Genomic DNA, 23745 nt, shown 5'->3' on the forward strand with positions numbered 1-23745 from the left:
GTCATTAGAGGTTCTGTAAGAATAACACAGATGCCATGCTGGCAAAGAATAACTTATGTGGATGGTGCTGCCTTTGGATACTTGGTAAAGGACTATCTAAATGTGTATCAGAGATTTTACAAAGGCAAAACAAAATTATGTGTATTTCTATGGGACCTTTTACATCCCTTTCAGGAATCCTAGAGTGCCTCAGTTATAATGCAGGAAAAACAGCAGCTAATTTTTTTCACATAAATCTCTGATGGGATAATGACCAAATAGTCTCTCTTCTTCATGCATCACCCTGAGAGAACAGATGGAGTCTTCTGATTTCTCATCCAAAACATTTCCCAGTGTGTAGCATTCCTTCACTTCAGAGCAGATTTTTGTGCTCAGGACTCTGAATGGGAGTGCCACAGCAGATTAAAATGCTGGAGGCAGTGCTTCCATTTATTTTCATCCACGTCAGGAGACTGCAAAAATAACCTCTTCTTTCCAGCTGAGTGACTGGAATGAACCTCCCCTATTATGGACTTCCTTAAGTGTCTCACTTCATAGAACCACATGGCCATTCTTTTAACAGCACCTCCAAATCTCCTCAATCTACTTTGGACATTTGAATAACTAATTCAACCTTATTCTTGACAACATGAATTTCAGCTCCTGACTTCATTTCTTGTAATTTTGTGGAATGCTGAGAGTCTGGAATGGGTGAATTTTATAAATCGATTCTGTAAATGCTACCCAATTACATTTTGTGCCTTAATCATGTCCACCTGAAACAAATTTTCTGTTCCATTATACTTTTAATTAATTGAGTGCTAGAAATCAAAGACAGTTGCTATGGAAATCCAAGTATATCTGGGCGAGTGTTCATATTGCAGGCATGTCTGTGCTTGTTGACGGTTGCCTCTTAATAATGAATTCAAGAACTCTTTATAATAAATTACCTTTATGGAAATGTGCACTCCATCTTTATACTGTCTGTAATTGAAGTGATTGGAAGAAAAGGTAATTATTCTGTCAGACATAAGGCTCCTAAGAAGCAGTCATCCTGCCACTATCAGCACCACCAAGATTTAGATTATTTTAAGTAACGATGTATTATGCTGCTCCAAGGACTCAACACACATAACTGTCAGTATGGCCAGCCAAACAAGCTAAAGCTAATCACCAGGACAATTTTTCCTGCTGCTCAGCACAAGTCCTAATTCAAGGAAAAGGAGTAGTTTTTAGAGTCATATAGAGTAATACAGCGTGGAAACCCCTTCAGCCCTACTTGTCCATGCCCACTATGGTGCTGACTGTGGTACCCACCAATCTAGTCCCATTTGCCTGCATTTGGCCCATATCCCTCTAAATCCCTCCTATGCCTGTACTTATCCAAATGTCTTTTAAATGTTATTATTGTACTTGCCTCAACCACTTCTCCTGGCAGCTCATTCCATTTACACGAAGTTGCCCCTCAAGCCCCTTTTAAATCTTTCACGTCTAACAAACTTATTCCCTCTAGTTTTTAGTTCCCCCACTCTGGGAAAAAGACTGTGTGCGTTCACCCTATCTATACCCCTCATTATTTTATACACCTCTAAGGTCACCCCTCAACCTCCTACGTTCCAAGGAATAAAGTCCTGGCCTGTGCAACCTCTCCCTGTGACAGGCCCTCGAGTCCTGGCAGAATCCTCGTATATCTCTGCAATTTTTCTTGTTCAGTGGTGTCGTTCCTACATCTGGGTGACTAAAACTAAGTGCAGGCTCACTAACATCTTGTACATAACATCCCAACTACTACACTCAATGCCGTGACTAATGAAGGCCAGTGTGCTAAGCACCTTCTGCACCACCCTGTCTACCTGTGACACTGCTTTCAGCGAACTATGTGCTTGTACTCCTAGGTCCCTCTGTTCCACAACACTCCAGGGCCCGACCATTCACTGTATAATTCCTACCCTGGTTTGACTTCCCAAAATGCAACATTTCGCACTTATCCGAATTGAAAGCCATTTGCCAATCTTCGGCCTAGCTGATCAAGATCCCCCTGTAGTTTTTGATAACCTCTTCACTGTCTGCGGTACCACCTATTTTAGTGTCATCCTCAAACTTACTAACCATGGCTTGTACATTCACATCCAAATTGTTTATATAAATAATGAACAAAGATTCCATCACTGACCCCTGTGGCACACCACTAGTCACAGGCCTCCAGTCTGAGAAGCAACCTTTGACCATCACTCTCTTCTTCCTACCATCGAACCGATTATGAAACAAATTAGCTATTTTCTCCCTGGATCTCATGCAATCTGACGTGCGGGACCTTATCAAAGGCTTTGCTAAAGTTCATATAGAAAATGTCCACTGCCCTACCCTCATCTACCCCCTTGGTTACCTCTTTGAAAAACTCTAAGAGATTTGTCAGACACAATTTCCCACACACAAAGCCATGCTGACTATCCCTAATTAGACCTTGCCTTTCCAAATGTTTGACAAGGTTCCGCATGGTAGGCTTCTTCAGAAGGTCAGAGGCCAAGGGATCTGGGGAAGCTTGGCCACGTGGATTCAAAATTGGCTTGCCTGTAGAAAGCAGAGGGTTGTGGTGGAGGGAGTGCATTCGGATTGGAGGGCTGTGACTAGTGGTGTCCCGCAGGGATTGGTTCGAGGACCTCTACTTTTTGTGATATTTATTAACGACTTAGATGAGCGGGTGGAAGGCTGGGTTAGCAAGTTTGCAGACGACACCAAGATCGGTGGTGTTGTGGATAGCGTGGAGGGCTGTAGAAGCTTGCAAAGGGATATTGATAGGATGCAGAGCTGGGCTGAGAAGTGGCAGATGGAGTTCAATCCAGAGAAGTGTGAGGTGGTACACTTTGGAAGGACAAACTCCAAGGCGGAGTACAAGGTAAATGGCAGGATTCTGGGCAGTGTAGAGGAGCAGAGGGATCTGGGGGTTCATATCCACAGATCACTGAAAGTTGCCTCGCAGGTGGATAGGATAGTTAAGAAAGCTTATGGGATGTTAGCTTTCATAAGTCGGGGGATCAAGTTTAAGAGCCGCGAAGTGATGATGCAGCTTTACAAAACTCTGGTTAGGCCACACTTAGAGTACTGTGTCCAGTTCTGGTCACCTCATTATAGGAAGGATGTGGAGGTGTTGGAAAGGGTGCAGAGGAGATTTACCAGGATGCTGCCTGGATTAGAGAGTATGGATTATGAGGAGAGACTAAAGGAGCTAGGGCTGTTCTCATTGGCGAGAAGGAGGATGAGGGGAGACATGATAGAGGTATACAAGATATTGAGAGGAATAGATAGAGGGGACAGCCAGCGCCTCTTTCCCAGGGCGCCAATGCTCAAAACAAGAGGACATGGCTTTAAGGTATTGGGTGGGAAGTTCAACGGAGATGTCAGAGGGAGGTTTTTCACCCAGAGAGTGGTTGGTGCATGGAATGTGCTGCCTAGGGTGGTGTGGAGGCTGATACATTGGACAAGTTCAAGAGATTGTTAGATAAGCATATGGAGGAATTTAAGTTAGAGGGATATGTGGGAGGAAGGGGTTAGATAGTCTTAGGTGTGGTCTGAAAGGCGGCACAACATGGTGGGCCGAAGGGCCTGTATTGTGCCGTATTGTTCTATGGTTCTATCCTGTCTCTCAGAATCCCCTCCAATAACTTACCTACCACTGATGTCAAACTCACTGGCTGTAGTTCCCTAGCATGTCTTTGCTGCCCTTCTTAAATTAACGGTACAACATTAGCCACCTCCAGTCTTCCAGAACTTCACCTGTGGCTAAAGATGAAGCAAATATGTCTGCAAGGGCCTCTGCTATTTCTTCCCTAGCTTCCCATAAGGTCCAAGGATGCACTCAGTCAGGCCCTGGGGAGTTATCCACCTTAACGCACTTTAAGGCCACTAATACTTCCTTCCTGGTAATTCGTATGCTGTCCAAGACATCATCACTCATTTCCCTCATTTCTATCGCATCCATCGTTTTCTCCACAGCAGAAACTAATGAAAAATATTCATTTAAAATCTCACCCATTTCCTGCGGCTCCATACACAGACGGCCGTGCTGATCTTTCAGGGGGCCTATTCTCTCCCAAGCCACCCTTTTACTCTTAATATACCGAAAGAATCTCTTGAGATTTTCCTTAAGCCTGCCTGCCAGATGCACCTCATACCCTTCTTTTGCCCTCCTGATTTCCCTCTTAAGTGTACTCCTCATTTGTTATCTTCACTGAGATTCGCTTATTCCCAATTGCCTACACCCAATGTATGTCTCCTTTTTCCTGATCAGAGGCTCAATATCTATCAGCCAAGGTTACCTAAACTTGCCACCCTTGCCCTTCACCCAGTCATGCTACCCCACACTCTTGATATCACACTTTTAAAAGCCTCCCATTTGCCACTCATCCCTTTACCAGCAAACAGTCTCACCCAATCGACCTCTACAAGATCCCACCTAAAATGGCTCCAAAATTGGCCCTGCCCCAGTTTAGGATCTAACCTGTAGACCCATCCTATCTTTCTTCATAACTGTTTTAAAACTAATAGAATTATGGATACTGGACCCAAAGTGCTCTCCAACTGACATTTCAGTCACTTGCCCTACCTCGTTCCCTAAGAGAAGGTCCAGTGTTGTACTTTCTCTAGTAGAGCCATCTACATATTGATTAAGGAAACTTTCTTAGACACATTTAACAAACTCCATCCTGTCAAAGCCCTTTTGCTGTGTAAAATACCCTTCCCTCAGTTGGTTCTGTGGGTAGTATATTGCTGGCAGAATATTGTGATATATAGATAATTCATGTTATAGATTCCAGTCCTGATGAAGGTTCTCGACCTGAAACGTTGACTGTTTATTTCTTCCATGGATGCTGCCTGACCTGCTGAGTTCCTCCAGTATTTTGTGTGTGTTGCTGTAGATTCCAAACATTGATTGCAACTGGGACACCACTATTGGTCCCTGCAGCCTTATTTAAAAGAAGCGTGGACAGTGCTCTGCATCCAATCAGTAAACCTCGCTGAACTGTGCTGAAGTAAGAATGGAGTCATGTTCAACTCTGTGCCATAGTAGTACAGCTGAGACAGTGCTTCAGTATTTCAATCCTTGATACCAAGTTGATGCATGCAACACTGATGCATGCATTGTTTTCTGTCAGTCATTGCATCAAGGATCCACAATGACTGGGACTAATTAGTTGTTTACTTCCTTCTATCGGTGATGTTGAATCCACACATACAGCCCCAGTAGAACCATACAGCATAAAACAGACCCTTCGGCCCACCTTTTTTTTCACTTAAATAGAGGCCTCCTTGAAAAATTATAATTGAACAGAAACAAAGCTCCTTCCAAAAAAGGTGTATGCCCATTGATGTTTAAACTTCCATCATAAAGTTAAAACTTCGACTAAGAAAAAGGTACATCTTTAATTTTGGAAATATTAGTATGGCAAAAGTAACTGGAGACTGTAGATCTTCAAAAGAACCTCACTTCATGGAAACGGCTCCTTCAACCCAAAACCTCAGCAATTTCCGGAAAAGCAAAGTCGCCACCGCCTCCTCTTCCTCTCACAACTCCTCCCTGTCTTCACCACCCCCCCGAAACCCTCGTCCCTTCCTCCTGGGAACTTGCCGGGCACTTCGCTCCGCTCGTCCTGCCCCACTGCCCCTTACCCAGGCGTTCAGCCCCTCCGCTCCCTGTTCCCCCCCACCCCCACTGACCGAGACTCCCCGCCCTCGACTCCAAACTCTCCTTCCCACCAACAGCACTCACTGAGGCTAATAGCTTGCTAATATGTTCAATTTTAAGATTTTTTTTCCCTGTGAAGGCCATGCAAACCAGACCATGTGATAGACTAATCAATTGCAATGAGGAAGAATGTACAATAATGTCCTTTGTGTATTCTAATATTCTTTTGAAGCAGTCCCTTGAGGTTGAGAAAGGTTTGCTTCCCCTCCAGTCCTGTGGAGACTCTCCCACAGGTGGAGCAGGAGGTGCTTGAGAGCTGATGGGCATCTTCCACCATTTACACTGCACTTCCAACAAAGAGCCTCAAGAATCTCAATGCCGTTCAGGATGCTCCTTCTCCATTTTAAATGGTCAAGACGCATTAATTCCCATGAATCAGTGAGGATGTTATACTTTGTCAAGAATGCTTTGAACATATTAACTCTTTTTGTTTATCCACCTGGTGATCTCATCACAACAGAGCTTGGAGTAGAGTGTCTGTTTTGGGAGTGCGGTGTTGGGCAAGCAAACAATGTGGCCTGCTCAATAGTGTCGATTGAGTATAATGAAAACCTCAGTTTTGGGGGCGTTGGACTGGGAAAGGGACTCCACCATTGACTCACTTATCTTTGGAGCTTGAGGCTTTTACAGAGACAACATTGGTGGTACCTCTCCAATACTTTAAGATGCCTGCTGATGGTGTCAGAAACATGCAGAAGTCCAAGGTCTCTGCTGCCCCATAAACCATGAGCTTCATATCAGGTTTGAATCTTCAAACCCTCAATGGGCCAGAGGTGGATTTCATCATCAATATCTGTCTTCACTAAGAGGTAGATTTCAGGATATGACAAATCATTCATGTTTTCTAGAGTCTTACTGGGGGTGGGAAGTGGTGTTTCTCAACAGGGGCATGTTGGACCGTTGTGTTGCAAATGTTAGGTGCAGGCCCATTCTCTAGTAGGGTTTCCTCCAGGTGTTCTGGTTTCCCCCCCACACTCCAAAGACGTACGGGTTAGGAGGTTGTGGGCATGCTATGTTGGTGCCGGAAGCGTGGCGACACTTGTGGGCTGCCCCCAGAACACTCTATGCAAAAGATGCATTTCACTGTGTGTTTCGATGTACATGTGACTAATAAAGATATCTTATCTTGTACCTCAGTCAATGAGTCAACACTGACTTGGAGCTCAGCCTACAAAACTGTGTGTATGCAAACACTGTCTGCATTCCTCAGCATGATGACTGAGGTTGGAGGGTCCTTGGTTCCATAGTGGAGGTGACATGGGTTGAACCAATCAGTCCTGTAGATTAAGGTCTATTCCAGCAGGAAACATGGTGCAGCCTTGCTTAACATCACTCTGCACTGAGAGTGAGTCTATTACTCTGCTACTCATTCATTTTGTGTTGTAGAACAGAGGGACCTTGGAGTTCAAGTACATGGTTCCCTGAAAGTGGAATCACAGGCAGACAGGGTGGTGAAGAAGGCTTTTGGCAAGCTGGCCTTCATCAGTCAGTGCATTGAGTAAAGAAGTTTTACAAGATGCTGGTGGGGCTACACTTTGAGTATTGTGTTCAATTTTGGTTATTCTGCTATGGGAAAGATTTTATTAAACTGGAAAGAGTGCAGAGAAGGTTTACAAGGACGTTGCCAGGACTTAAGGGACTGAGTTATAGGAAGAGATTGGACAGGCTAGGACTTTTATCATGGAGCGTAGGAGACTGAGAGGTGATCTTAGAGAGGTGTATAAAATCATGAGGGGCATAGAAGGGTGAAGGCACTCGGCCTTTTTCCCAGGGTTGGGGAATCAAGAACTAGAGGGCATAGGTTTAAGATGAAAGGAGAAAGATTTAATTGGAACCTGAGAAGTTTTTCTTTTTTACACAGAGGGTGGTGGGTATATGGAATGAGCTGCCAGAGGAAGTGGTTGAGGCAGGTGCAATAACAACTTTTAAGAGGCAGTTGGAGAGGTCCATGGTAAAATCTCAGATGGCAATGAGGAGGCGTACAGGAGTGAGATAGATCAGCTGGTTGAGTGGTGTCGCAACAACAACAACCTTGCACTCAATATTAGTAAGACCAAGGAATTGATTGTGGACTTCAGGAAGGGGAAGTCAGGAGAACACGCACCAGTCCTCATTGAGGGGTCAGCAGTGGAAAGGGTGAGCAGCGTTAAGTTCCTGGGCATCATAGCCTGGTACGGAGGCTCCAATGCACAGGATCACAAGAGGCTGCAGAGGGTTGTAGACTCAGCCAGCCCCATCATGGGCACAACCCTCCCCACTGTCGAGGACATCTTCAAGAGGCAGTGCCTCAAGAAGGCGGCATCCATCATTAAGGATCCACACCATCCAGGACATGCCCTCTTCTCGTTACCACCATCGGGGAGGAGGTACAGGAGCCTGAAGACCCACACTCAACAATTCAGGAACAACTTCTTCCCCTCCGCCATCAGATTTCTGAACAGTCAGTAAACCCATGAACACTACCTCATTGTTGCTTTTGTTCTGCACTATTTATTGTAATTTATAGCTTTTTTTATGTTTTTGCACTGTACTGCTGCCACAAAACAACAAATTTCATGTCATGTAAGACAGTGATAATAAACCTGATTCTGATCTGAAGAAAGATTTAGAAGGATGAGGGCCATACATTGGCAAATGGGACTAACTTGGATGGGCATCTTGGTTGGCATTGATCTATTGGGCTGCAAGGCCTGTTTCCATGCTGTATGACTCTCTGACTTGCCAATGTGCCCAAGTATGCTACGATCTTGATAGGGGATGGCTAGGCATAGAACGTTAATGCAAGATTTTGGTTCTTCACTGAGCTGTGCAGTCCAGAACATCCTAGTTTCAATTCCTTGTCATTGCTGAGAGCTGGTTTCAGACATCGTACTTGTTGGTTTCAGCACTGGGTTAGAGAGAGCTGGAAGGCCAGTCATGAATCACCCCTGACTGCTATCTGCTGGAAGTTACCAGCTGAGGCCAGGTTTGAATTTTCCACTCATGCCTTCCACAGATGAATAGTTCTTGTGCCAGCCATTGGCTATTTTACTATAAGACTCCTGATACTTATATGTTAGAGGAGGAGGGATAATTGAAGGCAAATATTATTTTGGTCACAATGACCTCAGAGAGGGAGAGAATGGTGCTGTGTGATATTGCTTAAATACCATTTATATACTATAGTGCTTGTACTATGTATAAGTTTGTTTCTCTCCCGGTTTAGAACTTTGAAAAGAGCTGGGCAATTTTGTCTTACTTACATACTATGTTAACTGAACTCGTATTTTTCTGCTTTTGTTCCAGTGTCTGTCAATTGCCTGCCTGAGAAAGTCCTGAGTAACGGGTCAACAGCAGAATTCGGAAGGAAACCTGGGATGGCTTTGGAAAGCAGAGCACACCCATCTAATTAGTTCTGCTGTTCATGGAAGGGAAAAATTGTGGTTCAGCACTAATGTGATCTTTCACCCAATAGTGGATTAAGGAATCTGAATGGCAGCAATGAACATACAGAGGACTTGTGAGGCAGTACGAAGAGACATTGCTCTCATCTGCAAGCTTTGATTACCTTTTTTTTGTGTACATATCAATTGTCACCTTGGCAACAGCTCTCTCACAGACATACCTCTCAAGAGCAGAAGGCACACGCAAAGCATGCTATGAAATTTCTGAAGCTTCGAACTGGCCTCCAGTTAAGGAAAAGAGAGACTTTTGAGAGGATCTGGATTGTGCCTCACCGTCTTAAGATAATAATAAATCAAACAGCCAGTTCAATGAATTAATCCAAAATCCTATCCCACAGAAATCAAACTGCTTACTGCATTTCTCAGAGGCTCAAGAAGCTAATGAGTGGGCTGTTCGCTGGCATGAAGAGATTAATTCCATTCGGCATATTCCAAAGAATGATAGCGTTTTTTAATTGTCACAAGATCTGAGCCAAAAGGAGATTTAGCAGAACCTTCAGCCACATTTACAAAGGGGAAAGAGAAAAGTAAAAGAGGAAGTTGAATGTCTGGCTAAAAAAGAAATTGCTATCCAGCAACTGGTCTCAGTTGGGATCTTTAACTCCTACATGCTTCTGTTTAATGGAACTGCTGAAGTCTTGTCTAATAGTCACCAATTAAAACCACAAAGCTGCAATGAATTAGACAGGTACAGAAAGTGTAATTGGGTTTTGGAACTCCTCCTCTTTTGACATTTGCTCTGCTTGCTGAAGTTACTTAACAGCAGAGAGGACTTCTCGTCACTATAAGAGGCCACAATCAAGGGCAACAATGAAGTGCTCACTTCGCGTATGCATCCTTTTCCTTGGACTGCTCATTGTCTTTCTGACGTCAGTGTTTTTCACTTACACACTGACGGGTGTGACAAACGTGGCCTACCTAGAGAGCCAATCTATGGAGGATGTTCCCCGGGTCAAGCTAGTACCTAGCTACTTGGGTATTCAGAAGTTAACTAAGGACCTTGCGGGCCAGAGAACATGTGCTTGTAATCGTTGTGTGGGTGATCCTGGTGTGTCACAGTGGTTCGATGAGAAGTTTGATCAGGACATTCTGCCGCTTTGGACAAAAGCTAATATGATTCTGGAGCCCAATGTGTACAACTGGTGGGTGGTAAGTATACTCAAACTGAGAAAATTGATCTGAAAATGAATGTATTTTGCATTTTTTCTGAAGCCATTGACTCCTCTGTGGATGCTGGTCCCATTCCACAACTTCATCCAAATGGCATTGTTCTTGTGTGAGCCCAGGCAATTAGTTTTGGAAGATACTTTAATACATTAATCTTAAGCAACAATGATTCTGTTCTTACCTGACATCCACTTTATAATCTAAAGGTCACTTACATACCAAACAGGAGCCACAACGTTATTGATTTTACCAGCCCTCCCAACATTCCCTCCTCAAACCCTATCCCCATCTCTTTCTCTCCTGCCAACACTGAAACTAATTATGGACCTGCATTGCCATCTCTGCTGAAATATGCTAATTAATAAAATTGGTAAACTCAGGAGTGTGGGGGGGGGGGGGTGGAGGGGAAGGAGGTGGTGAAGAGAGAGAGACTAGAAAGTTACCAGCTATAGAAAAAGTGCAGTTGAGGTTGCTCTTCTGAGGTTTATTCTACATCCAAACATGCTAAATAGAATCAAAGAATCTGTAACAGAGAAGGAGGTCATTCACCCTGTGCCAGCTTTCATTCCAATAGCATCACAGGTTCTTCCTTTTCATGTGTATATTCATTTCAAAGTGGAAAGTTTCTATTTATCAGCTTCAACTGCCCTTTCAAGCAGTACATTCCAAATCATAACAGCTCAATGTATCAAAGACTATTCATCCACCATTTTGTTCTTTTGTTGTTTATCTTCAATCTAAGTCCTCCCGTTACCAAATCTCTTGCTGTTAAAGACAGTTTCTCCTTTTTTACTCAATCAAACCCTTCATAATTTTGAACTACTTCAAGGATAACATATATCAACTTCTTCAGATCTCCAAATAACTAAAGGCATTGATCCCTAATGAATCTCCTCAAAAGTTGTTCCAAGCCAAATGTAGTGCCCAAACTAAAGCCTAACCAGTGATTAATAAAGGTTTAGCACACCTAACTTGCTTTTTAAAGTCATGGAGTTGTACAGCATAGAAGCAGGCCCTTCAACCCAACACGTCTATGCCGACCATCTATCTATCTATACTAATAGCTATACTATCTATACTAATCCCAGTTGATTGCATTAGTTCAATATCCCTCAATGCCTTGAGCAACGAGCAAGATGCTGCTGAGTTCCTCCACTCCAGCATCATAGTGTTTTTCATTCAATTACTAGTTTATTTAGTTTGGCACAATGTCGTAGGCTGGAAGATCTGTTCCTGTGCTGCACTGTTCTGTGATCGATGTTTTATGTTCTTCCAGCATGGATAACCTCACATTTTCCCACATTATACTCCGTCTGTAAATTTCTTGCCCACTCACTTAATCTATCCATTATTAGAACACTAGAGGTAACTCCTTTGCTTTCTTTGTGCTGGTGCTCCTTGACCCTAGCATAGACACCAATCAGCTTCAAGGTTTAGTTATAAATGGCACAGTATGATACAAGAGAACTTATACAAGGCATTGGTGCAGAGCAATTTAGGCTCAGAAATTCAGCTCCTTGCCTTGTGAGTGGAGTCTTTATTGTATGCTGTGGGATGTGGAATATGAGATGTAGTCATGATTTCCCATAAATTAAACATTTGCATCAGCACCCACTGTCAGTGTTCACACATTACACAGTTGAATATGGCTGTTGACATAAGTGTGTCTTCTAAAATTCACATATTATGTTTCCTTATGATGTAGAAGTAGGCCATTCAGCCCATCATGTCTATGCCAGCTCTCAGAATGATCCCATTGCCCCTCTTATTTATCTGCAGCCTACACTCACTCACATGCCCTTCAATTCCATCCTGGTTCTATTACCTACCAACTGGGGCTAAATTACAATAGCCAATTAACCTACCATCCGATGGAAATAAATGGTCTTAGAGATGGCATGGAAATGGGGTCCAAATCTTGTTCCACAGTGATTTAAAACACTGAGATTATGAACATTTTGGAGCAGTTTCAGACAATTGCCCAAGAATGGGATGGAGTTGGCGGCTGGGAACAGGATTGTGATGTGAGCCAGGGACAAGGGTTTCTGTCTCCTCATAATTTGGCTGGAGATAAATGATTTTAAATTATTTTCCAAGATCCAAATTGATTACCATTGGCAATGATAGTGACAATAATTAAAGGAGGCCTTAACATAGATGCAGAATTCAGCACATCTGATGTTAAACTCTTAAAATTAAATACAAGAGAAAATGCACACAGCACATTATAATGAGGTGTGTTAACAAAGCAGTTCGGTCTTAGTATACAATGTGCAAAAACTGTAGTTTCAGCATTCAAATATAACTTAAGAATAGCTGAGACCATGTCTGGAGAACTGTGTCCAGTTTTGGTCATCTTTCGGGAAAGATGCAGTTTTGAGGTGGCATGGTGGTGCAGCAGTTAGGGCTGCTACTTCACGGCTGCAAGGACCCAGGTTTGATCCTGACCACCTGCTGTCTGTGTGGAGTTTGCATGTTCTCCCCCTGACTGTCAGATGCTCCAGTTTCCTCCTGAATATCAAAGATTAACTGGCAACTGTAAATTGCCCCTTAGCATAGATAAGTATCAAAAGAATCAAAGGGAAGTCGATAGGCATGTGGGAAAGAGAAAATTGCAGAGATACATGGAAATAAGGAAAGGAGAAACAGAACTAATGGGATTTCTCCCTTGGGAGTTCGTAAGGATCCAATGGGCTGAATAGCCTCCTTTTCTGTTACAATAAGTAAGTATTACTTAGGGAGCCCAGAGGCCAATTCATATTTAGAGGAGTGATTAATTGCCTGTAGCTATATGTTGTGAAAGAAGGATAATAAATTAATTGCTTATGGGTAACACCTGCTATGATTTGAGGATACCTTGAGGTAATCGGTACTCTACAGCCAATGAAGTGCATTTGAAGTGCAGTCAGTACTGTAATATAAGAAATACTGCAGCCAGCTTGTGCATGGCAAGCTACCAAAACAACAACGATGATATAACCGGCCGGATGATCTTGGTATTGGTTGAAGGAGAACTCCCTTAGTTCCTCAGAAAGAGCCATCGATTCCACCTAAGAAAGCAGACTAGCTCAGCTTAACTCTATAATCACAAGGCACATCCAACAGCATTTCTCAGGATTGGATCCCTTAGAATCTTTTTAATTCTTAAAAAGCAGACTACTTCAACCTAACCCTCGTAAATTCTGCTGGAGGAAATTACATACTATATTTTGCTTATTACGACCCAGAAGGATGCCATTTAACCCATCAGGTTCGTGCTAGCTCCCAGCAGAGCAGTCCCATCAGCACCATCCCCCCTCATTTCCCTGGAGCTCCACAACTTATTCTCTCTCACATATGCCCATCCACTCCCCTTTTTGATTCACTTGCCAGTTATCTACACTAAGGATAATTTAGGGGTAAACTACCAGCACACCTTTGGCACATGTGAGAAATCTAGGGTACCCGGCAGAAAACCATGTGGTCACAGGGAGAATGTGCAAACTCCACACAGACAGCACTGGAGGTCAGGTTCGCTGGAGCTGTGAGGCAGCAGCACTGACTGCTACACTGCCTGATTATTCTACACATCACATCACTCCCGATGTCTGCTGTATAGGGAAAGCTAGGATCATACTGTGAATTACCAGTGGACACTCCCAGGGAATCCCAGCTCATCATCTGTGTAAAAAGTTCTACCTTTTATAAGCCAGTTTAAGAAACTCCCAGAGACGTAACATTACTCAGTCTCCTTTTTAGCTGAATTGTGCCGGAATTACTTTGGGCAGAATACCAGCAGAACCACCATGAAGTTTCAGACTATGTTTTTAATGAGGGGGCGGAATTGTGCAAAAGATTACCCAGAGGAGCGTTTTGTATGTAGCAAAATGTCCTAGGAGAGTGTTGTCAATCGAAAGTTTTACTCTGAGCCCAACCTAATGATATAACAAACAGGAGTGGGAGGAGACCATGGGGACTATGGAACCTTCTGTCTCATTCAATAAGATTATGAACTGAAAATTTGGGCAGAGTGGGAATTTGCTGATAACTACTTGGAAATAGATCTCAAACTGAAATATAGTACTTTAAGATTTAACAGTACTTCAACAGCTGTTAAAAGAGCTTCAAATTTGACAACAGTTAATACAATGGACTCATTCTGCTCATTAATGACAGCTCATAGTTAATCAGCTGTAGTTGTTTATCTCAGTAGGGAGTAATTAGGGAGCTGAGGCATTCTTGCAATTTGGGTTGCCTAGAAATTTTTGTTCCGCTTATCCAATTGAAAATCAATCTTCTCCCTCCCAAGTGTGAAATGAGGCAACAACTATGTCCAGGTCACTTTCATCACTCTGGAAGTTTGACCAGGTACTTGCAAGCGTAAACCCCCTGAAATCCACATCAGGGGCGCACGGAGTTGCATGATTGGAATTGGAATTGGTTTATTATTGTCACTTGTTCCGAGGTACGGTGAAAAACTTGTCTTGCGTACCGTTCATACAGATCAATTCATTACACAATGCATTGAGATAGTACAAGATAAAACAATACAGAATGTCGAGTAAAGTGTCACAGCTACAGAGGAAGTGCATTGCAGGTAGACGATAAGGTGCAAGGTCATAACGAGGTACATTGTGAGGTCAAGAGTCCATCTTATACTAGGGAACAATGGAATAGTCTTATAACAACACAATAGAAGCTGTCCTTGAGCCTGGTGGTACATGCTTTCAGGCTTCTGTGTCTTCTGCCTGATGGGAGAGGGGAGAAGAGAGAATGTCCCAGGTGGGTGGGGTCTTTGATTATGTTGGCTGCTTTACCGAGGCAGCAAGACGTATAGGCAGAGTCCATGCAGGGGAGGCTGGTTTCTGTGATGTGATGTGCTGAGCTGAGCTGTGTCCACGACCCTCTGCAGTTTCTTGCGGTCCCGGGCAGAGCAGTTGCCGTACCAAGCCGTGATGCATCTAGATAGGATGCTTTCTACGGTGCATTGATAAAAGTTGGTGAGGAAGTAGAGGCGCTGGTGAGCTTTCTTGGCCGTGACGTCTACGTGGTTGAACCAGGACAGGCTATTGGTCACTCCCAGGAACTTGAAGCTCTCAACCTTCTTGACCTCAGCACCATTGATGTAGACAGGTGTATGTGTGCCGCCCCCCTTCCTGAAGTCAATGACCAGCTCTTCTTTTTTGATAACACTGAGGAAAAGTTTGTTATCATGACACCATGTCACTATGGTTCCTCGAACAATGCTCCTTTGAGAGGGTTGTGAGGGAACTTGAACCATGTTGTCCCAGGACCATTCATCTATGGGCACTCCCCAGCCCTTCACATGCAGCTGAAGTTTACGGTGAAGCCCCATCATGAAACAGTCAATAATGGCCATTACAGTGCCCATCTTCTGTAGCCTTTAGGATGCACTGGAATTTCAAGACTGCTGTTTCTGTTGCTGCACTGGGTTATCTCACAAGGTTATATTCAACAGAAATACAGTGGGAATTAGTCAGAGAGGAAGATGGTGCAGGGGGCAATGGGTGATTCCACTTGCCTCTGTAATATAGTGGTTCATGCAAATGTGCATCTCAAAGTACATTTTTCTCTATTCTTTTTGTACAGTACAAACAAATATGCTTATTGTAAAGAATGAAAGCTTCTGTTACAGATACAAAAATATGACACATATTTCAGATTAAATTCTGGCAGAACAGGTTTGTGTGAGAACTGCAAAATACAGGAATAGGACAGACCGAGGCTGTCTCAAGCAAACATATCTGCAGTTTACGTCTCCTTCTCTAATCTTGGTAGGTCGGAGTTATTATTGAGAGCAAGTGCAAGCCCTTGTTTACACATAAGGGATGGGTAAGAGTATCTCGGTAATTTGCTCCAGAACTTAATCACATCTTCTGGGGGGTTGCAGCGTTTCGAGTAACTGCTGGAGACAGAATAAGGAGCTGGAGAATAAGAATTTGATGTATTCAGGCAGCACTGTTTACTTCCTACCTGTGAGGCTAAAGAGACAGATTGTCAGGTCAGTAAAAATACTGTTCAAAGCACATTGAACCAGAAGTTGTCCCAAAGGGGGAGGAGGTGGTGAGTATAATGCCACAATTAATGAGACACAAAGTACCCCTAGGAAGCAGAATTGTGGGCTCTGTATGGTACAATGCCTACTCGGTGCCAGGGTAAAGGACATCTCAAGTTGCTTGAAAGGATATTGGGGAGGAAGTGAATTTCCAGACATTAAATGCAAGTTGGTGGGTTGGGGGGGTGGAGGGTGGTTACTATTAATAAAAATTCTGCAACAGATGAAGGAGTAGGCTGGTGGTCAGAAATGGTCAGGTCATTCAGAGGGAAAACAAAAGGTTGCAAAGTGAGTAAACCAAGGACAAAGAAATGGGGAATCTGAAATAAACGTTAGTGCAGATGGGTTGGTAGAGTGTGTGGCTCAAAGGAGCATTCATTGCCCAAATGCCACAAAGTATAAGGTATAAATTGAATGATGTTAGACCACATCTGGAGTACAGTGAGCTGTTTCAAATACCATGCCTAGTGAAGGATGAATTGGCTTGAAGGATTGAGGTGTAGATTTACCAGCTGATATCTAAATTTAAAATCTTAAACCATCATGACAGATTACAGAACTAGAGTGTATTTTTTGGAAGCCAGGATGTTATTTATAGTGGGAACTGGTAGGGTAAATGAAGGTTAACTATTTCTCATGGTTTTGGTTAATAGTGTTTGGAGACATGATTGGGCTAGGCTATTCAAGAGTAAAATTAGGAAACATTTCTAAAAAAAACAGTTCTACAACTGATGCTATGACAATTATTAATTTTAAATCAAGATTGAATTTTGATAGCCAAATTTAATTGGGAATATTGATAAATGTTGAATTAAGTCAGAGGCCAGTCACTGAATGGAGAAAGAGATATGGAGGGGCTAAATCCCAAAGATTCACAACTATCTAAGTAGAAGAAATCAGAACGAATGAATAGGGAGTCACTGAGATTTGGGGATGGAATTCCAGAGGTTCTGACCTGGACAGCTGAAAGCAAGGCCACCAATGGTAGGGAGCACACAAGATGCTAGATTTGGAGGAACTCAGACCTCAAAAGCTTTGTAGGTCTTGCAGCGGGATGAGAACAAGGAGGGATTTGAAAGTTTTATGGTTTGGAAATAACAGAGAAAGTTGGAAAACAAATCAGACTGCAGATGCTGGAATCTGAAACAAGAACAGAAATGCAGGAAGAACTCAGTCGGGCAGCATCTGTGGAAAGAGAAACCAGTCAACATTCTGGGCCAGGGACCCTTCCTCAGAACTGGGGGAAGAGAGAAGTGGTTTCAGTCTTCAAAGCACAGCTGAGGGGAAGAGTGAGACTGGTTAAAACAGATCAGATGATAAGGTGCATCGGTATTGACTGTGGATAAGGCTTTTTAAAGAAACTGGGTGAGGATGGGACATAAGCACGAGAATGGGAAACAATGTGCAGTGTACCTGAAGTTGGAAAATTCAGTATTCATTCCAGAAGGCTGCACAGACTATAGGCAGAAGGTAAGATGTTGTTCTAGTTTACCTTGAGCCTCGCTATGGCAGTGGAAGAGGCCGCAGACAGTTGGATTAGAATAGGAGTAGGATTGAGAATTAAAGAGCCATGCAACAAGAAGCTCAGGGTCACCCCCGTGGACTGAGTGCAGGTTCTCTGCAAAGTGATCACCCAATCTGCGTTTGGTTTCTCCTGTAGGAGAGGCCATATTGTGAACACCGAATATAGTGCACTAGTGTGGAGGAAGTGCAAGTTAATCATTGCTCTGTCTGGTGTGATTGTATGGGACCCTGGTTGCGTGGGAAGGTGCCATGGGATGGGAAGTGGCAAGTAGGGATAGAAGAGTGGACCCAGGAGTCACAGAGTGAGTGGCCCTTGCAAAATGCAGAAAGGGGGGCAGAGGAAGCATCTGAAACAAAAACTGAAATGGTGGAAGAACTCAGCCAGTCAAGCAGCAACTGTGGAAAGAAAATCTATTTAACATTTCAAGTCAGGAGCTCTTCCTCAGAACTGGGGGAGCAGTGGACACCTGACCACTTGATCTTTCCTTATCACCTGATCTGTCTCAACCAATTGCCCTAATACCTTTTGTCTTACACCTCACTCCCCCCTTCAGCTCTGCTTTGAAAACTGACACCTCTTCACTCAGATTCCCCCAGTATTAACATTAACTAGTTTCTCTTTCCACAGATGCTGCATGACTGACTGAATTCTCCCAGAATTTTTGTTTCCTGTGACAGAGAGGGTCGATAAGGGATATAGAACCTAGAAAACCTACAGCACAATTCAGGCACTTCGGCCCACAAAGCTGTGCCGAACATGTCCCTACCTTAGATATTACTAGGCTTACCCATAGCCCTCTATTTTTCTCAGCTCCATATACCTATCCAAAAGTCCCTTAAAAGACCCTACCATATCCACCTCCACCACCATTGCCGGCAGCCCATTCCGCGCACTTTTGGAGGTGCAGTTGATGTCGAATATATAGGCTTCCAAAACATTTTTCATAAGGTGCCATGTAATGGAATTGTTATCAAAATTGAAGGCCACATAATAACACAGTTTTTAACAGTAGCGAGAAAATTGCTGAATAACTGGAAGAAAAGAGCAGTAGACAGAGTGTAGCAGAACTCTGAACTACAAAGGGGGCAGTGATGGATTGTGCCAGGCCAGTGGAATAGACTGAAGCTCAGTGTGGAGGAGTGTAAGGGGATGTATTTTGGTATGAAACATGAGCAGAGGCAACACAGAATAAAGGATACTGTTCTAAAAAGGGTGCAGGAGCGAAGGGGCATGGGTGCACAGATCATTGAATGTGGCAGTCCAGTCCTGATGAAGGGTCTTGGCCCGAAACGTTGACTGTTCATTTCCCTCCATAGATGCTGCCTGACCTGCTGAGTTCCTCCAGCATTTCATGTGTGTTGCTGCAGAAGATTGAAAAAGCAGTTAATAAGACATATACAGTTCTGGGCTTTATCAGTCAAGGCATGGAAGTCATGCTGAATCACTCGTCTGGACTGAACTGGAGTGTTGTATTCAGTTCAAATTACCATGTTATAGGAACGAAGGCAATAGAAAGGGCGCATAAGAGATTTATAGTTCCTGAGATGAAGGACTACAGTTACAAGGATAGATTAGAGAGGCTGGGATTGTTTCTCTTGGAAAAAGAAGGTTGAAGGAACATTCGACAGAAGTATAGAAAATGCTGAGGCATCTGAACAGAGTGGATAGTGGAAGAATGTTACTTTGGTGGAGGCATCAAGGACTGGATGTCAAAGGTATGAAACAAAGGGAGGGAGAATTAAGAATGATGTGAGGAAAACCTGTTTACACCTTGTATGGTTGGAATCTGGAATGCACTACCTGCAGATGTGGAGAGAGGTCCATTGTGGCCTTCAAGATGGAATCAGATAAATACACGGTGGAGAAAATTTGTGAGGTTATAGAGAAAGGATTGGTAGACGAAACTTGAGATTTTCTCTGGTAGAGAACCAGCACAGCCATGATGGGCTGAATGGCCCCTTTCTGTGCTGTCGCCATTTTATAATTCTGAAAGGTTGTTTTATAACTGGAGGAAAGTTTAGAGTAGAATTCTCTGAATCAATACTAGATCTATGGCTTTTCTTACTACAATGGTTTGGACATGAGTGCACAGAGCAGAATTTCCAAATGTGCAGGTAGCACAAAACTTCAGCAGTGAAGTTTTGAGGAGGATATTTACAGAGTTCAAGGAGATAATAAATATATTTTGGAATGGACGGATAGGCAGCAGGTGAAATTTAATGCTGAGAAATGTGAATTGATACCTCTTGATGGGAAGCGGCAATATAAACTGGAGGGGGACAATGGGGTGCAAGAACAGAGAGATCTGGGGTATATATGCTTAATTCACTGAAAGTGGCAGGAAAGGTTGAAAAAGTGTCTTAAAAAAAGAATATGAGTACCCGGGATTTCTAACTAGAAGGCAGAGAATACAAGAACAAGGAAATCATGATGCATCTTTATAAACTACTGGTTTGGCTACAACTGGGTTATTGTATCCAGTTCTTAGGAAAGATGTGAAAGCTCTGGAGAAGATGTGGAAGACATTTACCAAAATGGTTACAGTCCTTAAATTATATGCTTAGACTAGAGATCCAGGGCTGTTCCCCTTCAAACAAAGGAGGTTGTGAGGAGATTTGATAGAGACATTTAAAATTATGAAGACAGAATAAATAGAAAGAATCTGTTCCTATTGGCAGAGGGGTAAAGAACTCAAGGATGTAGAAATAAGGTGTTTGATAAAATAAATAGTGATATATGGGAAAATTATTTTTATGCAGGGAGTGTTTGGGTGTGGAATGCATGGCTGGGGTTAATAGTGAAGGAAGAATTGATTGGAAAAGGAGCTGGAATAGTATCTGAAAGGAAAGGATTTGCAGGACTGTTGGGAGAAGACAGGGGAGTGGAACCAATTGGATTCCTCTTGCATTTAGATTGATCTTATAGACACAATGCATCAAATGGCCTCCTTCCCCGCGATAATCTTCTATGATTCTGTAGAAAATTGGGAGACTAACCGGATAAGCCCTGGAATAATCAAGTAGTAAGTTTCCAGCGGTAGATGAGGTGAGGAAGGGATAGGATCAGTTGATGTATAGGAGGAAGAAGTTGGCAGTCTCGCTGATGGAGATAAGGCAAACAAAAAAAAACAAATTCATGTTTAAAAAGAACTGGATGAACTCCTTTTGGGAAAAGTAAGGAACAAGACAGAAACCTGAAAGAAATAAAAGCAGAGAATGATAGAATTATTCAACAAGTCAGGCAGCATGTATGGAAACAGAGTTAACATTTCAGATCAATGACCTATCATTAAAAATTTGAATGTGTTGGTAAGATGAACAAATCTTACAAGACATACAAAGACATTACAAAGACGTACGGGTAGGTTAATTTGGGTTTAAAATGGGCAGCGCAGACTCGTTGGGCCGGAAGGGCCTGTTACCATGCTGTAAATAAAATTTAAAATAAAATTTTTAAAAGTAGTTCTTGTGTTATTTTGACCAGGCTCATTGGCTAGTTGTAATTGTTTGACTTTTTGAATTGTTACTGTCCAGGGATTTCAGAGATTATAATGACCATTTAAGATTTCAGATGTTAGTGGTGCTTTGATATTTTTAATGGCTCAACACAGAAAAGTTGATGCAACATAATTTGCAGTTAAAACAACAGCAGGGTTAATGACACACACTATTACTGACGTGTAAATGGTGTGGTAACAGCAGGCAAGGGAAAGTGCCTGCTGTTCCCAGTGTTTGTATGCAAGATGTACCACTTCATGGTTAGTTTCATGAAATCAGCATGTCACTGTCTACCTCACTGCTGAGTGCACTGATCAACATGAAGTTGCTTTACTGTAATTGCACAATGGATGCAAACCAAACTCACAACCATATGAGAGTTCTTGCCATTTCAGCCTAAACAGCTTTTATAACAATGTGATAAATACTAGCACATTGTAATTACTTTTGCAATTGTTTTATGTGAGAAGTTTTGTTCCTTTAATTGTTGCTAGAGATCTTTAAAATGTAATTTTTTAAAGAATTATTTAATCTTTCCTATTTTTCTTTCTGAATGTGATTTAACATTAAATTCACAAAATCTAAGTCATATTTCTTCTTAGTCCTCTGTTTATTTCACAAAACCTCTCACTGACTTGCTGATGGCAGTGTTACTTCCTCTGATCATTTGTCCTAGATGCCTGTTTTCCTTATTGCAGCATCATCTGCTTATACTTAAAGCAATTGCCTCATAAAAGATACTAAAGAATCCTCAATGTTGTAATGACAAGCATAACTAATAGCAGTCAGCGTTAAATGCCCTGCTCCAGTAAATTATTGCATATTACAATAAGTCAGCACAGTGTCGGCACAAGGGAACACCTCATCTGTAATGATGTGAATGTTCCAGGTATGTTGCTTCTCACCAATCACATTACACTTCATAACCATGTAGTCAAACTGGTTTTTCCATAACAGGGATCTGGACCAACTACAAGTGCAGTAAAATCAAACTGACTGGGGGCAGCATAGGGATTTGGTGGGTTTAATTTACATAGTAATGCAGCAGTCTCTGGAAACCATATGGCTGTTTACAGAGTAACCATTCCTCAGTTCATTAGGCAAAATGGTTGCTCCACAGCAACAGTGGGACAGAATGATCCCATCTATTTTCATTTTATTCCTTATAACTAAGTTGTAGCGACTCACCGACCGAGCAAGCAAACCGGCTCAGCGGTCGGGTCATGCGTCGTCGGAGCGGCGAGGCCCAAGATGGCACTGGGCCTTCGTCTTCCCCGAGCGATGGGGAGAACCCGCGCGTGGGAAAAGTTTGCTGACGTAGCGCATACGTCATTTCCGTTTTCGGTGGCGGGAACCATTCTTCTTAAAAGGCCTGCGCAAGACAGGAAAATAAATCAGTTTTGTTCTGCAGCTCATCGACTAGTGTCTTACTTTCACATCGCGGTAGCAGCTGCTGCAAAATCACATTAGTAGGAATCAATAAAGATGTCATTGAAGCAGTTCAAGTCACTTTTCTTCATCAAAAGCAACTTCCAATCATAGATCTATTACAGGATTATGTGCAGTTTAAAATTGGAGGGCCCATATTTCTTCATCTTTATTATACAAGTAATGGAGATAGATATAATACAATGAAGAGTAAATGAATAGTAGGATTTATGTACTAAAGCAAATACATTGTGCATATTACAGCCTTCTAGTCTAATCTTTTGAGTTCAACAATTTTAAATAATTAGCTCTTCCAGTTTTTTTAAATTTCAGATTTTCAGCATTCACTCCTTCATCATTTGGTACTTTCGGATAATTATTCTGCATTTACTCACAAGCCTGACCTTTTGTTCACTATCTTTCACCTTTCACTTTCATGCCTTCACCCTCCTGCCTTCCATCCGATTACAAACCTTCCCTCCATTTCATTCTCTTCTCCCTCTCCTCTCTCCCTTTCTCAGCATCTTAAAAATTGTTTGCTCCCTAACTACTCCCAGTCAACCTGAGACATTAACTCTGTTTCTCCTTGTATAGGTGCTGCTTGACTTGGTGAATATGTCCAGCACTTTCCATGAAATATAATGCTGTGTGTATAATTTACATAATTCTTTAAAATAAAGTATCAAGGAGCAGCACCACTCAAGGCTGAATAGTTCTCATTCATCTGCAAAATGATTTGCTAATGAGTACATCTTTATTAAACTAAACGTATCTCGGATCAATCTTTATCCTCTCTGGTAAGCAATTTAACTCTAAATGAGTACACATATCAATCATTGAACAGCCAACTTCCCATGTCATGGAAAAGTAGGCACTCACTCACACACACATTTTCTTCTCTCTCTTCA

The 23745-nt window shown here is 42.5% G+C and overlaps 1 protein-coding gene across 3 annotated transcripts in view; it reads left to right on the forward strand.

The window, feature by feature from the left end:
• st3gal2 (ST3 beta-galactoside alpha-2,3-sialyltransferase 2) overlaps window positions 1-23745 on the forward strand; it is a 229283-nt gene that overhangs the window by 143933 nt on the left and 61605 nt on the right. For all 3 annotated transcript variants that reach the window (XM_052028584.1, XM_052028585.1, XM_052028587.1), the window contains one exon: window positions 9008-10314. In XM_052028584.1, the coding sequence (XP_051884544.1) occupies window positions 9976-10314 (339 nt within the window). In that variant the 5' untranslated portion in view covers window positions 9008-9975. The remainder of the gene's footprint in view (window positions 1-9007; window positions 10315-23745) is intronic.

This window comes from Pristis pectinata, chromosome 13 (genome assembly GCF_009764475.1).
Source record: "Pristis pectinata isolate sPriPec2 chromosome 13, sPriPec2.1.pri, whole genome shotgun sequence".
In the NCBI taxonomy this organism is placed as follows: Eukaryota; Metazoa; Chordata; class Chondrichthyes; order Rhinopristiformes; family Pristidae; genus Pristis; species Pristis pectinata.